This window comes from Protomyctophum bolini (genome assembly GCF_963924005.1).
Source record: "Protomyctophum bolini genome assembly, chromosome: 22".
NCBI lineage: Eukaryota > Metazoa > Chordata > Actinopteri > Myctophiformes > Myctophidae > Protomyctophum > Protomyctophum bolini.
In genome coordinates, this window is record NC_137883.1 from 27,550,701 (window position 1) to 27,568,815 (window position 18,115).

The 18,115-nt window shown below is 42.8% G+C and overlaps 1 protein-coding gene and 1 long non-coding RNA gene across 3 annotated transcripts; both read left to right on the plus strand.

Annotated features, from left to right (window-relative positions):
- Positions 1–929: 929 nt before the first annotated feature.
- On the plus strand, positions 930–12,064 carry txnl1 (thioredoxin-like 1). 2 transcript variants are annotated; one of them, XM_080755806.1, is made up of 8 exons: positions 930–1,166; positions 2,479–2,575; positions 5,733–5,906; positions 6,468–6,590; positions 7,293–7,362; positions 7,557–7,729; positions 9,636–9,740; positions 11,781–12,064. In XM_080755806.1, the coding sequence occupies exons 1-8, from the start codon at positions 1,069–1,071 to the stop codon at positions 11,808–11,810; spliced, it is 870 nt and encodes a 289-aa protein (XP_080611932.1). In that variant the 5' UTR covers positions 930–1,068; the 3' UTR covers positions 11,811–12,064. The 2 variants fall into 2 exon arrangements, with proteins under 2 accessions (XP_080611932.1, XP_080611933.1); XM_080755807.1 differs by lacking the exon at positions 930–1,166 and adding an exon at positions 1,351–1,387.
- A 1,221-nt stretch (positions 12,065–13,285) lies between these two features.
- Positions 13,286–17,354, plus strand: LOC308309979. Its single transcript, XR_013963442.1, has 3 exons — positions 13,286–13,414; positions 14,905–14,964; positions 16,184–17,354. It is a non-coding gene; the product is annotated as an uncharacterized lncRNA (long non-coding RNA).
- Positions 17,355–18,115: the final 761 nt, after the last annotated feature.

The window sequence follows — 18,115 nt, forward strand, 5'->3', positions numbered from 1 at the left end:
CCTCGTTGATGAGACATTTTCCACCACCGTGCCTCTCGTCTCCACCACCACCACGACTGTATGTACATGCACTGTATCAAATAGAATCTCTTTGACTGTATGCTAAATTGCAAAAACCGTTCGCCAACCGTTCGCCAACCAAAACACGCCAAAATAGCAACTATCCTGAAAGTTGACTTCCCCATGCCCTTGGAATTCCAACGAGCGCACATGCGCAGGATGGGGCCCGTGCGTAATGGAGATGGAGCTGGAGACGGCAGAGCCGGGCAGACCCACGGCTGGGAGTAGCCCTGGTCCAGGGCTAGGACCATCATCGCCAGGTTCTTAAGGTTCCAGGATCGGACCCGGGTCGCCGATGCTGCGCGCAAACTGGGCAAGGTCTACTGGAATCTGGAATGACCACCCAATAATGGTGTTCGCAGATTATTCCAAGCTGGTCAACGAAAAGCGCTGGAAATTCAATGCGTGTGTGTGTGTGTGTGTGTGTGCGCGCGCGCGCGTGTGTGTGTGGATTCATGCTCACATTGTTGCGGGGTGGGACACTAAAACACCAAATTCTTCTCATAGTTAATATTGAAGATAGATTTGACTGTAAAATTACCATAGGAAAATGACCTGTGTGATGCCTGAATGTCCATATCAAAGGCAAAACAATTACCTTTATGCCTAACCTTGCGTCACCAGGCTTTTCGCAATATCTGGTTTCCATTCTCTCTGGAACAACTGCCATCCGGTCTAAAGGCCGCCTACTAATAAACTGTATCCGGTCAATTCCACCTGCACACACATACGCACTCACGCAAACCGATTCCGTATCCGCTGGTTATCTCTAAAGACCGGACATGCAAAACAACAAAACAACCTCAGACCACGCCCTACAGGATACGTGATTGGTCCGGCGTGGATGACGTCAGTAACAGACACAAACCCGCTAGCTAGGCTGCTGCAAGTTGCTACACACAGTCAGTCAGAGAGTAGACACATACTGAAGTGAAACAGACGTTGTAATAAACAAAACGACACCCATAAACATAAACATCTCTAGTACATATAGCTGCGAAGTGGACCATGGTCGGGGTGAAGGTCATTGGGACGGACGCGGACTTCCAGCCGGAGCTGGCGGCCTCCGGCTCCAGGCTCGCCGTAGTCAAGTTCACCATGGCCGGGTAAGAAGACCCGGCCGAACCGCCACACACTCTATCTCTTCCAGGCCCCGCCGCTAGCATTAGCTTAGCTTAGCATAAACCCGGTTCATTGTAACCAAATCGTGAGCAGGCTAGCCGGCTGGTGACAATGTGATAATTAGCAGCTAACTGCTAGCAACAACAACAGGACGTGTAGTACATGATAACAGCGTGGCTCAGACAATGACTCTGTAGTAGCCTATGTGAGTTAGTTAACTTTGCACGTTTTGTTCTTTTCGAGTGTTTTTCTACGTGCCAAGTTAAGCACGCCAACGTTAGCCGGCGGAAGCAACCTTTGCTTGCCATGACTTAGCAATAACTTGCTCGTTTCGTTGGCTTTGCTTTTCTTTTCTGGGATCGTTTGCCAACTTGGGGAGATACATAAATGTCATCATGTTATGATGTTATTATCTCTACAGGAGATCAGGTTGTTTGTCCAGTGACTGTGGTGATGTGTTACATTCAATGGACACCATCATTCGTCAGCAACTTTTGAATTTTACTTCCTGAGAGATGGATCAAATTCAAATTGAACGTGACTTTATATCGGTGATGATGTCATAAGGTTATAAGTAGCTGGTGGTGGCGTAGGTAAAATTGCCAACTACAGTCAAACGTGGCGGTTAGGCAAATTTCCTGGTACATATAGTGAAAATATACTGTGTCTACTACTAGGTTAGCTCTGAGCTATGGACCAAAGCTACTACTAGGTATGTTGTATGATACCAAAAACAGCATGATAACAAACAAGTCCACAATTAATCACTGACAGGGCGTCTGGAATCTGTAGGCATATACAACTTTTAATTTGTGGATCATTGTGAGTTCTACCCATTTGTGGGTAATGAAATGCACTCAGGCTGTCACTTTAGCCTTTGTAACCTGCCATGGTATGGTACAGAGCTGGCAGAGCTGAAAATAGCCAATCTATAGGTTGTGAGCTTGTAGATGTTCTATTTTCGGTGTGAGACATCAGCATATTAAACTTTTAAGTATAAATCAGGGTTAAAGTGTCAAGTGTGAATGAACTGTGCTTAGATAAAATGAACAATGTCTAGTCTAGTGAGAATCAATTCTGTCTACCATCTAGTAGTAATAAGAATGAACAGTGTATTGTGAGAATGAACTTGTTTATTGAACAAGGTGGACCCTCTTGTAAACACTCACAGTTAACAGTCTTTGTATTGAGTTTGTGCTTGAAATGTACTGTACTGCAAACTGTTAATACATATTTATATCAATCAATCAATGTCAATGTGATCAGGTTAATGACCGTGACACACTCTTTCCTCAGGTGTCGACCTTGTGTCAGAATAGCCCCGGCATTCAACATGTTGAGCAACAAGTATCCGCAAGTTGTTTTTCTTGAAGTAGATGTCCATGTTTGCCAGGTAAGTGTTGCTCATGATCAGAATATGAATAAATGTTGCTTCGGTTGTTGGTATTTATATAACAAATGCATTCACCCCCTATACTCCTTGTCTACCACACTGTCATAATGTAATGTGTAGTGAGTATTAGGCATCACATAACAGACACCTCTAGTCAGGGTTGGGAAGTAACGGACTACATGATGTAATGCTGTAATCAGAGTACAAAAAACGGTAACTGTAGCGTCTTGGAGTACATTTTAAAATGTGTAATCTGGATTATATTAACGGAGGTTACAGGCTTGGTTACATTCTCCCCTTCCCCTCATCAATCTTAGGGCCGACTCATACTCCTATTCTACCGTTGTTTCGGCGCTGTAGTGCCGAAATGATTTCGGCTCGTCAGAAATTTTCAGTAGCACCGAAGAGCCGACTTTAGGACGGTACCCGCCCCCCCGAACCTCGATGACGTCACATTGTAGGCTCTACAGAGCCGAACCGACTTTTATTCGGCTCTAAAATAGGAGTATGAATCGTGCCTTAGGGCTTCAAATAAGTTAAAACACCAAACAATAAAATAATGAGTCGATTATGCATGATAAATGATCATCAGTGCGCTGTGTCGCTGCTGCTGCCCATGCAGCATGCGCTGCACACTGTGGGCACACTGTGGGCACACTGGGCACACTGTGGGCACACTGGGCACACTGTGGGCACACGAGCAGCGCGCTCGCGTCGCTCCCCCAGCAGCACCAATGGTTTCCCCCGCCGTCAGAATGTAACTCTCCACTGTCTCCAGTCCCCATATACCATATTTATATTATGTCAGTTATATTTCATAGCGTGATCTGTAGCCAGCGGACACTCCAGTGACAGCTCTGTAACCACGGGGACAAGAAGGGGGCGGCGTGTGTGGACTGGAGCCTCTGTGGACGCGGGGACACGGGTGGCCGTGGGTAGTGAGATTCCGACGGGGAGTTGAATGATACCATAGATACTGTTCAAATGGCACACCAGTAGGCTATGCATTGCTCACTATGATGCAGACAGTCACTTAACCCATTCTGACCTGAGATCAGATTCTAAAAATGTCTTCTTCATCCTGACCGTTTTCTGAAAAAGTTGTTTCTATGTCAGTCGTTCTTCGATTTTTCAAAAATAGCAGACCTACAAGCTCGTAGCGTGCCACTCGGTGGCGTGCTATGAGCTTGTAGATCTGCTATTTTTCAATAGCTAAAGCATAACATAATGCTAACACCAAGAGGGGTTCCCGCCCAAAATGGGATAACCATAACTCCATGGATATAATCATATACGTAGGCCAGGTGAAATCAACCCTCAACGGCTTCTGTGTTGACCAGTGTGGTGGTTGTATCAAGATCATTTCAAACGATATACATCCAAAGCTTAGCGTTGATTTCTAGATGCCAACTGAATCAGTCCGCGATTAATTACAGCTGTGGGAGCGCATTGCGAAGTCAAACTGGTTCACTCAATCACACATATAACAATTGTGCTAGCAAGCTTGTGTGTGTGTGTGTGTGTGTGTGTGTGTGTGTGTGCGCATGCGCGTGTGTCTGTCTGTCTGTCTGCCTGCCTGTCTGTCTGCCAGCTCTGCCTGCCTGTCTGTCTGCCAGCTGTGCTCTGCCTGCCTGCCTGTCTGTCTGTGTCTGCACTCTGTCATGGGAGAACATAGTTGTGAAAGTGCCATTTTCTTTTTTTTCTCAATAGGCCTATACTAATTTGTACAGCATGTCTTCATTTGGCTGTATACATATATTATTTATATTTGTATATTTATTATAATGATTAGGAATTATTAATATAATGATTAGAAATTAATTTGCCTATTGTGCAAACCTGTGCCTAGCCGAATAGGACTACATTTGAACATGAATCATAATGGTGGTACTTGAGAGCCAAATATTTTCTGAGGTGGTACTTGAGAACCACTGATTTAACAATATTTAAGTAACCTTCCCAACCCTGCCTCTAGTACAGTACTGCTGGTTTTAGTCCAACAGGCTGGTTTAAAGTGGGAAATTTGGTATATCGTTTTTTTTATTGACCTAAAATATTGTCTATATATATATATACGGTATATATATATATATATATATACATTCATGAATCCACTTGCTGACTGGCTGTCGGTATTGAGCATTTTTTTTAATAGTGCGATATATGTGACCATACCCGCTATAGACAAATTCAGAAACGGGTCTCCTATACGTATTTCCTGTAGGCGGAGCCGACATAGCTGCGGGGTAAACCCGCACCTCTTCTACTACAGTGAACTGTAGAGTGACTGATGTTAGTCTGCCTCAAACGTTACTCTTTTACCTGCTTTTAACATTACAAAGATGCCCAGAACATCGGGATGAACCTGTGTAGTTTATGGCTGCTCCAACAGCAGTGGCAACATAAAAAGAATATGTCAAAATATCCACCGCGGTGGCTGAGACCAGAGCCATAGATTAATGGTTGAGAAGAAGCAGTGAAAGGTCCCGAAAGGTACATAACGTCAGTCTTACCCAATACCTAATCTTTCTGTTTTATGAACACAATGCTGCTGTACTTTATACCTCATACTAAGCATTTAAAGTATGAGGTATAAAGTACAGCAGCATTGTGTTCATAAAACAGAAAGAGGTGCGCGTTTACCCCCGCAGCTATGTCTGCTCCGCCTACAGGAAATACGTAAGCTGCGACCATGAGACCCGTTTCTGAATTTGTCTATATATGGCAAGATTTTCTAAATTTCATTATGCTTCATTGTAGCATGTGACATGTCAAACTATAGGGGTTGTCATGATTCTGAATCCATTCCAAGCATTCGTTTTGCACAAAAAAACACTTCTTGGGCTAAAAACGGCCATAGCCACTTTATAGTGTCATTTAGATGGTTTGATGTGATAACACATGTTCATGGCACTTTCTCCAACATTGCAGTTAATAAGTCACACTGAATAATGGCATCTGGCAAATGCTGCACTGCGAGACATTGTGGTTGACAATTGGTGTCTGGTATGGTGTAATAAGCGTTTGGACTTCAATGGTTCAGAGTCCGACATGGGAATGGGAACCACAGCTGGTGCCATGATTGTTCAGCTAGTTAGTTAGCTAGTTCTTAACGTCCTTCTTTTGAATCGCAACATATCTTCTCCTCGTCTCCAAGGCAACAGCAGCAGCCAACAACATCTCAGCCACGCCCACCTTCCTGTTCTTCCGGAACCGGGTCCGTGTGGATCAGTACCAGGGGGCAGATGCCGCGGGACTGGAGGAGAAGATCAAACAGCACGTGGAGAACGACCCGGGGAACAACGAGGACTCTGACATTCCAAAGGGATACGTGAGTTTAAACCTTTTCAAGTTTTCAGCCTGGCATCACTGACTGTGTTGGTCATGTATGTTGTTTTACTTGTTTTTAGGCCCAAAAAAGTGGACGCCATTTTTGAGCTGTGGCACACAGTCTCCAATGACAGGCTTTGTGAATGAATGAATGCATTTTTATTTTCGTGTCTTGTCGTTAAGACCCATCCCTTACGGGATTATAAGACACCAACAACATAAATAAACAATATCACGTTCACTTCCCACACAGACAGGCTTTGTGTGTCCCCATGTATGTATGTACAGTATGTGGTTAAAATGGGTAGGGTTTAAAAAAAGGCATGTACGTGTATGTCCCTTGAGTACGGCAATACCACTGGGTGATCTAAAGTGTCACTGTTGCGCAGCTAGCTAACGCGCGCAGGCCAGGAAGGAGGGGTCATTACAACCCCCCAAAGCCACTGCTCACTTCACATTCCCCCCCCCCCCCTTCCCTAATCCGATACCTGCAACTTCCATATCTATCTTCCATAAAATAGCAGAAAAACACTGAGTTTGTTTCTAATCTGTTTTTTCCCAGATGGACCTGATGCCGTTTGTCAACAAAACTGGCTGTGAGTGTCTCAATGAGAGTGACGACTGTGGTTTCGATAACTGTTTAAACAAAGAATCCTCGTATCTGGAATCTGACTGCGATGAACAAGTAAGTACTCTACAGCTGCTAAATACTGGTAGTACTGCTGTGACTGCTACGGTGCAGGCTCAAACTCTTACTACAGTGATAATACCAGTATAATTGTATACTTTCAATACTTTGAATGTTGCTACAGTATTCACTAGTCTACACAGCAGTGGCCCTGTGTAGAGGCTACAGTACAGACACTCCCATTCGTATTTTAACTTGTTTTAAAGGGCCACTTCACCACTTTTCAAACTACATTCATATAATTGGACCTCACTAATGTTCACGATTATATGCCACAATTTCTTTCCACTCGATCAGTGTCTCATGGGAGGCCTGTGGGAAGTTCAGAAACCTCTTCCACCAGTGACATCATCGATGGGGTATCCAAGCTAATAGAAACGGCAGGCTTTCTATTCCTGAAAAGTTGCAATGCGATAATGGAAGCCATCGTTCTCACGATAATAGAAATCTAAATATTGTTTTCTAAAAATCTTGTTTAAAAAAAATCTGATGTGGTCACTGGTGGACGGGCTTCTGAACTGCCCGTATAGGCTGTCCAGGTCTTGGATAGTGCAGTAGTTGATGGAGAGAGATGGAAATGTGTGTTTGACCTGAAGACGTCTGTGACTCCAGAGATGGTGTCCTGACCCACTGCACTTGTATGTATGTATGTTGGGACTGAACCACATGTTTAATATTGTCCCACTTTGTCTGTTCTAGTTGCTGATAACCATCGCCTTCAACCAACCTGTAAAACTCTTCTCTATGAAACTGCAATCACCAGACCTTGGTAAGTTGAATTCTGCTGCCGAGCTGCACAATTATGATCAAATGGTATAAATAAAAGAGATAAGCAAGATATCATCCAGGCATTCATCGTTGACGTTAACCAAGGTTAGCATTCTTATCTGAATTGGATAGTGGATGCAATAACAAATTATTTATCTTTCCTCTGGCTCTCTCTCTCTCTCTCTCTGTCCCCAGCTCAGGCGCCTAAGATAGTCAAGATTTTCATCAACCTTCCTCGGTCGATGGACTTTGACGATGCCGAGCGAAGCGAGGCCACACAAGCTCTGGTCCTGTCGGAGGACGACCTTAAAGACGACGGTCTCATTCCACTGCGCTACGTCAAGTTCCAGAATGTACAGAGTGTCACGGTAAGGACTGCCTTGAGCGCAGTGCTGTTTTCATTTATCGCACTGGGCATTCCCCAGTAACAAACTGTGTGAGACTGAGGTTGTCCTGGGCAGCTAACATGTGTTTAACCCATTTTGGGGCGGGAACCCCTTTTTATTTTTGTAAAATAAATCGAACGACTGACATAGAAACATAGCTTTTAACTGTCAGGATGTAGAAGACATTTTTAGAATCTGATCTCAGGTCAAAATGCGTTAAAGGACCACCACACTGACCAAGCCAAATGGTGAACTCACTCCCATACATTTCTTTCATGACTCAACACCAACAAACCGGTAAGACGCCCTGAGGTCGCGTGCACGCATCCGCCTGGGTGACGGCAGACGGCAGATTGCTGGGCGAGCGCCAGCATGGGGGGTCAGATCAACATATGGAATTAATTTTGCACTAGCCATATGGAGTGTGTCTTGAGTGTACAGGGTTTGATGAGGTCAGATCAACATAATATGGAATGTCAGAACGGGAAGGACAGGTGGGAAGGATCAACATATGGAATGTCAGAACAGGTCAGCTCCATATATGGAGATCTAAGGGTTAGATGAGATCAGTGTTGTGATCTTCATATATGGAGATGGCCATATATGGTGATGTCATGAAACGTGACCATATATGGAGGTGTGATGTCACGAAGCGTGATCATATATGGAGGCGTGATGTCACAAGGCGTGACCATATATGGAGGCGTGGGTGACTATGGCCTCTTTTAGACATCTCCAGATAAAATGGCAAAGTCCCATTGCGTTCTCATATTTTATTGACCCTTTACACTAAACGCTATAATGTCGCTAGGTGGCAGTAACGGGCTGCCAAATAGACCAGTCACCCACGTACAAGAAGAAGAAGCAGGTAGCTCCATGGGTAGTTCCCCGGGGTGACGCTTCCAGGCTGACAGGCAGCACAGAGCATCCAGGCAGAGCACGCCACGGGTTGGTTATATATGTTATAATACATTAGGCTACATAAACGCTGCTGCGCCTCCTATCACAAGGCATTTTATTTACATCATGGTTTTACATTCACCATTGCTGATGAGCAGCGCTTTGTGGGCGAGGAGGGAGGCTTGTTCAGGAACTCCATTATATCATTAAAAAGTTAGATGCCATTTAAATGGTGCTTTGCATGAGCACATACTGTACATGCGATAGGATTTTGGGAGCGGCGAGCGCTGCCCGTGCTGGAATATTTTCATGACATGGAGAGACATTGGAGACTGCTGGAGAGTGAAGCCTCCCAACTTGGGTACTGTAACCTACAGTAGGCCTATGTCTTTCTTTCTTTTCTGAATGTGCAATCGCCTCGTTTAAGGATAATTACCAGACGTGACGCTCGAATGCCAACTCTGCCGAGCCAGCGCAATTGGGGGATCGGACTTAACTTGGTAACCCAAGTTAACCAGCCCACCACACACACCAGCCTCCATTAATGTTTAGGGCTACGCAAATAATCAGTCACTCCATAAATGTCATATAATTGACAGCCCCAGCCACTGCAGCCAGGCCTTTATTTTGCCAGGGTTGTGCGTGGCCAAACTTATTCCAATCGATGTGATTGGTGTTATTACACAACACAGAAACGGACAACACGTAGCTATTAATTCATAGTTCAGGTTTTCGTTCACTATCATATCTTTAGTTAACAGAATATACACTCATACATTGACAAATAACACTTGACTTTGGTGGCGCCATGGTCTAACGTTGCCATCTAGTGGTAGAAAAGTACCCACTTCACATACCCACTACTAACCACATTCCCCTGCTGGTCTGGGGTCAGTTCTGGACGTACAGAGAGATATCAATTCTCCATAAAGTCTTCACTGTAATGTAGTTTTCACCATAGCAGTATGTTTATTTTCTGTCTCCTCAGATGTTTGTGAAATCCAACCAGGGTGATGAGGAGACGACAAAAATAAAGTACCTGACGTTCATAGGGACTCCTGTACAGGCCACCAATATGAACGACTTCAAACGGGTATGTGTCTTAACTTTTGTCATTCCTTTTATTGAACCCCTTGTCTTGATATTAAAGCTACAATTATTATCAGAACTTATTCGTAACGAAGAAAACCTTTTTTTTAATCAATTCGACTGGTAGAGTATGTTACAGTTTTTCACGATTGTTAACCCACGTTTTTCACAAGCTAATGGCATTCTCAAAACTGCACACACAAAACTAAAAACCTAACGCACAAAATTCTAAACCCTGATTCTGACTTAAATCTTTTAACTGTTCCCAAAATGGAACTCGTGTTTTCATTTGGTACACACAGCCATATTTTCAAATGACACACACATGCCATTCATTGAGTACACACAACTAAGCATTTGCTGCACACTCCCAAGCATTCACAGCACAATGAAGTGCAAAATTGAAAACACAATAATAGAAATGGAACACACACGAATGACAATGACTATGGAGAATGAGCCATTTCTCCTTTTTTTTTTTTTTAACTTTGTTTTTATTTCAGTTTAGGCAACTTCACAGAATTACAGGTATACATTTTTCTTACAACTGATCTTTTTTTTTCTTTTTTTTTTTTTCACAACCTCAGCTGCATACTTTCACAGGATGTATAAATGATACACTCCTACACACAAACAACTTCGCATACATTTACAAGTACTCACAAACAAAAAAACAAAACAACAAAAAATACAGGTATACAGTGAGACAAAAACGACAGAGCGACGGCAACAATGGGAGGTAAACAATACTGGGAACAGACATACTGGAGATGGAGGAAGGTGTATGGGTACACCAGAAGGTCTGGAGAGAAGTGTATTTGGTTACTCAAGATTCTTAAAGCCTGCTACCTCGACAGTAGAGGCAGTACAGGACTCCCCATTTCTCCTTTTGTAAAATTACTCAGTGTTGGCTTACTTTTTCATAGTCAAACATAAAACTCCACACAAATATACAGCAAAGAAAAAGTGTTGCTCAAACCTGCTCAAACTGCTCAAAAGGGCCCCCTTCCCAAACAATACTGTCATTTACAGTATTAGGCATCATGCCCCCGGTTCCTGTCTGGCCAGCGGGCCTCCACATCACAGGCAATGTTCTCCCTGTCCAAGCAGTGTTGGAAGAAAAATGCGGGTGGTCCTGGAACCACTCGCGCACTTGAGTGGAAGCTCATTTGTCTCATATGACAATGTAGTCGATTCACTGTGGGTCATCTATGTGGTCAGGTGTTACCAACAAATTGCTCACCAGACCTGAATGTTTAGAGATTTGAATAGTTGTGTGTTGTAGGTTGATGCTTTGAGATTTTACGTGATAAGTGTGTGCAACAACTGAACATTGTGTGTAGTGTTTGGACAACAAGGTAATGTATAATTGACATCAAGGTAATGTATAATTGACATCAGAGTGTAGAGAAGGAAAGTCAGTCTAATGCAGATAAGGGAGTTTGATGTAGTGCAAATTGTGTCGAGCGATTAGGTACATGAAGTGAAGGTTGTGCAATTTGTGCCAAATGTTAGATTTTTGTGTGTTAACAATTGTGAAAATTAAAAACTGTAATACACTCAGAGGAGTGAAAGACACCTATGATGACAACAAACGAAAGAAAATGCAACCCCGCTATGCATGATGGCATAGGTGTCTGTAGTACTCTCTGAATGAGAGAGACTCTTTAAGAGTTCTATAAGCTGTAGAACTGTATTCACTCTAATGAACCAATACATCATTATTTAGCTATGATTCCATGCTTTAATAGAAAGAAAAAAAACCCCACAATGACAGTCATTCTAATAAAAGTATAGTCACATTTTGCCTTTCGATAATTGAAAGGCAACACAACAGACTAGACTAGAGTGACATACATTAGGATATTTGCTATTGTGACATGGCATAAGTGTAGATCGGATCAGGAAAGATCGGTATCGGTATGTCTCAAAATAAAACCATTGGATCGGGAGCAAAGAAAACGTGATCGGGACATCCCCATCCATTACGGTTCACTGTTGCATGCCTAATTCACATCCGCACCATCTTTCTCTTCACATCTAGGTTGTCGGGAAGAAAGGAGAGAGTCACTGAGCGGAGGGAGGAGAGAGAGAGAGAGAGAGAGAGAGATGTAGAGAAGCCATGGTGGAGGTGACGGCGGACGGTGTTTCGCTGTAACATGTTCCTCCCAGGACTCCCCCCTCTCTGCTGCCATCACTGGAACAGTGGCTCCGTAACAGACAGTGGGTTTCTCATCTCCAGCTGCTCTTCAACACATGCTCCAAATGAATTCTCCATCTGTCGGGCGTCTTCTCACTCTGGAAATAATTTGTATTGTTGTTCGAGATGGGTGGGGGGGGGGGAGGGGGGGGGGAAGAAAGAAAAGAAAAACTGTAAATAAACAATCGTTTCTCAAAAGGCCAGTGTGTCGGGTTTTGTTTGTTTCTACGATGGTTCGGTTGTTAACAGTCGCAGGCTACGCAGTTGTAGTTTTAAAACCCAAAAAGCGAACGTTTTTTTTATTTTCGACGTCGGGCCTAAATGGGTTAAAAGTACTAGTGGTAATGAAAGCCATACAAATGTTATTAATAAATGTATTGGACTATAAATAACCTTTATTTTGTATTTTCACCAGGATGCAATGATCAGTAGACTCTGAGCAACAGCCTCACCTATTATCTCTCAGACTCCCTGCCCAGTCAGAGTTAGGGAGTTTGAGTGAATGTAGAATTATGTGCAGGATGTAATTTGTTTAGGGAGTTAATTTAACTTTTTGGAATTTAAATTGCAAGGAAAAACAAAAACCTACCCCTGAGTTAGACTGGCCGTTTGGTGAGACTGCCCTGGGTCCTTCCTCTGCACTCCCTCATTAAGGCTGGCCACGGCTGCTTGTGTCTGTGCGCAGCGTCACGGTAAGCCCATGTTTCTACTGTTTTCTGCTGGCATTTTAATGTAAAATGTGGACCTAGGCAGTGATGGAAAGTAGCTAAGTACATTTTCTTAAGTACATTTTTGAGGTATTTGTACTTTTTTCAATTCTTTTTCCAATACTTTTACTTCTACTCCACTACATTTCAGGTCCAACATGTGTACTTTTACACCACTACATTTATTTGAAGACTTGAGCTACTAGTTACTTTGTAGATTGTGATTATTACTAAGCATGCATTAACCATTTCAGCCCTAGTATATATATTTCGACCTTTTGAAAATGGCAGATCTACAAGCTCACAATGATCTACAATTGTGAGCTTGTAGATCTGCTATTTTCAAAATATTTTTATGCATTTGAAAACTTGAGACATTCTGCATAATGAGTACTTTTGGTACTTAAGTACATTTTATTGTCAATACTTTTTGAATTCCAGACTTTTACTTGTAACGGAGTAGTTCTGCATTACAGTATTGATACTTTTACTTGAATAATTTGACTACTTTATCCACCACTGTCCTACATTTTACATTCGTACTTATGTCTTTGATAGAAGTGCAAGTTGGATCGTCCGCGCAGTGCTATGGCCCTGCCAAGAGTGTGGTCCGGAATAAACAGGCTTGCCTTGCGCTACAATTATGGCACAAATATTTTGTGACGATTGTTTACTAAATGCTGATGTGTTTATTGTACAGGCACAACACTACAACCAAGAAAGGGTTTCAACACCCTGGGTTTCCATTTCCCCGGAGTGCTTGTTAACGGGGTATGTGAAATATTGAATATATTGTTAACTATTGAATATAGGTTATCAATTTCTTTACACTCGGCTTGCGTGTATCATATGGTGGCTGACATCAGACGCCACGTGACGTCCGTAAATATTGAGGTTATTAAATAGGCCTATTAATTGTATATTTCTTGTGACTGTACAGTGTGCAGCCCCTGTTTCTTTCATATCTGTTTTTACTTTTAGTATTGTTTATGCTGCTAAGTTTTATTTATTTAATGGTATTACATTTAGAATCCTCACCATTGCTATAGATTATAGACCGTAGACTACTAGAGCATCCAAAAGGGGAGCTTAAATTAAGGCTACTGCTCAGAAATAGAGCTGGGGCTTTCACTGCACTAATGATTGCTGCAGTGCTTTAATGTGGTGTGCAATATTTGAGTTTGATTTGCAGCTTTATTCTAATTATTTTGCTGTGATCTTTACCTTTGTGTGTGGGGCTGCCCCCATAATATTTCAAGGCAGCTATCACCACCAAAATCTGCTCCTTTTTAGTAGAAATGTTTGATTTTCCTGCTGTTGGATACATATATGGTGTTCAACTTAAATGTGTCTTGAATACTTTGGACAATTCAGTGAATACATTGTCAGAACCTCTTTGTCTTGTCTGGGGACATCTCACAGTGGATGTCTTCCAACCACCTCAAGCTGAACCCAAGTCCTGCCCTAACTATTTCCACTGTCCCAACAGCCAGGAACCTTGGTGTTGTCCTGGACAATCAGCTCTCGTTCAAAACACATCACAGCTGTCACTCGATCCTGTAGGTTTACACTCCTCCCAGCTCCTCATCCAGACATCAGTCATGTAAAAACTTGACTATTGTAACTCCCTCCTTACTGGCCTACCGGCAGCATGTGCACTTAAGCCTCTCCAATTGATCCAAAATGCCGCAGCTCGCTTAGTCTTCAACCAACCAAAATTCTCACATGTCACTCCCCTTCTCCACTCCATCCATTGGCTCCCGGATGCTGCCCGCACAGAGTACAAAACTCTGATGCTGGCATTCAAAGCAACCAAAGGCATGGCTCCCCCATATCTTACAAGTATGATCGTACCCTACAAACCCTCCCGCGCACTCAGATCAGCCAACGCAGGGAAGCTGGAAGTACCGGGACAACGCTCCACACGTCCCAAACTCTTCTCCCTTCTGGTTCCAAAACTATGGAATGCACTTCCCATCACAAACAGAACTGCAGCCTCACTCCAAATCTTCCGCCGTAGTCTGAAAACCCACATTTTCAGACTCCACCATGGCCATGTATAATATATAATATAATATAATATAGTATAGTATGTATAGTTTACATATATAGATACTCCACTGTTACATTCTTAGCCTACGCATGTTTGTTGATAACTACTTGTGATGTATGCCATGCTTTTTGTTAGTGCTTAATGTAAATCGCTCTGGATTAAGAGCGTCTGCTAAATTTTATTATTTCCCCATGCTTCTCTAACACAGTATAAGATAAACAAAGACTGGCGGAAGAGGCGTAATACGGGCAACAACACGAGAAGAAAGGTAATGATTCAATTGACTGATGTCACAGCAGCACGGAAGTTACAATCCTGTCCACTGACATCAAGCCTTAAATAGAGCAAAACTAAAATAGATGAGAATTCAAATAAAATATAGGCCTATTGTTTACACATTAGATTCTTGAACATGGCAATGCAGTGATGTAAATAGGTTTTCAATGTACTGGCCCCCGGACCCAGGGGTGGTCTTTTAGATGGGTCCCAGGGATGAGTCCTACTTCAACTACGTTAGAGTACACTGTACACTGTAGCCTGCAATACTATACTCAGTACTGTACTCAGTACAGTACTGAGTATAGTATTGCATGCCAGGATCTCGTGTTGTGTTTATAGAAGACTCCTCACTCAAATGTGCACTTGCAGTTTGGGCAACTCCAAAGCAAACTCCACATGTCCCAACATTTTATTTACCTGCCATAGTGTCAACCCCTTACCCCTGTGTCGGATCTGTGGTTAATTCAATTAAATTAATCTCTAATTACTACTCTACTACTACTAAGTTTTGAATAGTATTGAAAGATCTGTGTTAATTGGGAAGGTTACTGAACATTTGTAATTTGTTACTGCTCCCAAAGTAGCCTCAGAAACCACAGGCGATTTGTTTTCAAAGGAGAAAAAAAGGCCTGTCATATTGCCTGATTTGACACTTTTTGGTTGCGTGCTGAAAATGGCAGATCTACAATCTTACAAGCATTGTGAGCTTGTAGATCTGCAACACCCAAGCGCAACCAAACATAAAATGCAGTGGGATCTATCTTCTCCACTAGTCTCATGGCTCGGCTGGGCCTCATGACATCATGGATCGGCAAGGCAGGCTTACTTACTTAGTCTCTCCCTAACATAGATAGTTTGTGTTGATGGCGTGAAACTTTGCACGCACATTCCCAGTACTACGCAAAGGAAGGAATACCACCCTACAGCACCATATATGGAGATCCAGTTGTGTAGAATGACCAACTTGACCGACCCAAATTATATAGCCTGGCTAATAAGCCATACTCATATCACACTGTCGCCGAAGGCCTTTTTTTGCGTAAAGGGACATGGACAGACCGCTACAGAGATGTCCATTATGGGCATAATAAAAGGGACACACCCAGGTAGACAATGCTAGATGGCGTGCTACAAATATGTACAGATATGTTTATCCCCTCGTGACTCGTAACTGTTCTCTCTCTCTCTCTCTCTCTCTTTATTTTTAGAATGGGCAACACTGCACTCACTATTCACCACCCAACCAGTCTGGACCACGGTATCCCTAACGTGGAATACGGAAAGATGTTGGCCCCAACGTCCAGCATGATCCGATTGGCCACGACCCCTGCCTCTCCATGGCGCTGCGGTGCCCGGATTGTGTTCAGGAGGAATGTGTTGACGAGCAGCTGGCACCACAAGGTCACCAGAGAGGACAGGGCACTCTTTGAAATTGGTAAAGAAATGAAAATCAATCCCGATGTAAAGCATCAGTCATGGCACGGCACTGTCGGCGCTAAGATGCTGACGTCCACTGCCGATGTGAGGGAGAATCTAGCTGTAGTCACCAATGATATATCTGATGACAACATCTACTCTGAGCTGTACTGCCATTATAACACCTCACCCATTCACGATGAATGTACAGCATGTTACTGGCTCAAGAATGACCTAGGCCTCAGGAAGACAGAAAGATGGTATGCAAATAATGAGTACAAAGAGTTCATTGTCGACATTATTATCCCCGCTGAAGATTTATATTTTGACATCTAAATTGGCATCTATTGTGGTCATAATGATATGATCACAGATCAGATATCGATGATTTATTTTTCTTTGATAAACTAAAAAGGGATCCAGAATTATTCTAAATCGATAAAACTGTATTTCTTTTATAGATAGAAAACCATACCATACTTCATAATACTACTTTTTTAAATGCATAAAGTAGGTAGGTAGCAAATAGCTAAACCAGTAATAATTCAACATTTCAAACGTTCCTTCACAGAGAAGCTGAGATTTGACAGTTTGTAGCGGTCGACTAGTAGGCCTAGTGTGCAACAAGCAAGTAGGCACTCGACAGAGTGCAGTTCTAGTTATGTCTGTGTCCCTTTTATGCCCATATATGGAGTTATTTGTCAGACATGCCCAAATATGGAGTCTATTCAGATGTCAGAACTAGGCCTACTCGTTACTGGGTAAAATAATAATATTACAGTAATATATTAAAAGTAACTTGTTACCGCCCAACACTGATCATGAATATTCTATTGAAACGGCATGCACCAAAACAGTTGGCTATAAATCAGCCAGGAAAAGCTCTCATTCCACAATGACACTGATTGTGCTTTGATCTCAGGCTAGTTTCGCCTATTTATAGTATGTTCACCCGCTGACATAATAGGCTACAAGTATCGGTGAACAAAGTGGTGGCTCGTGATTAGAGATGCTCTGATAATCGGCCATCGGAGTGAATATTGGCCGATATGGCCAATCACCAATCGGTGATCGGCAATTTAATCGGAGAAACTGATCTTTTACACCATTTAAGTGGTATAAATGTCAATCAGATATATAGTATAATATAATTTTTCATCTTTGTGACAGGCCTAAACATTCTCCCCTTGACCCTTACACACAAGATCAGTATCGGCTGATCATGAGAAAACCAATCGGTGATCGGGAACTGTCCCAAAAACCCTGATCGGAGCATCCCTACTCATGATAATTATGAATGTTAACGTCAATGTTAATGCCTTATCTGAATAACCGATGTAATGAAGGCATGTCACTAAGTAATGAATGCATGTTACTAAGTAATGAATGCATGTTACTAAGTAATGAATGCATGTCACTAAGCAAGCATAAAAGTTGTGGCTCGGGCTGGAATGGATCCTGTTCCCCCGGTGTGTGTGTGTGTGTGTGTGTGTGTGTGTGTGTGTGTGTGTGGTTTTGTATGATTGGCCGAGCGCTGCTTTTGTAGCGCTGTGACCTCGATAAACAGGCTCAGGAGGTGTAGCGTCACAAGGTGCCTTATTGCGAGCTTCATTGAAATTGACGGACACAAATTATGACTGCGCTAATTAATGCATTCCCCGACAACAACTGGGAACAGCCAGTCATGCCTTTTATTTCCTCAAGATTAGATTACTGTTAATTCC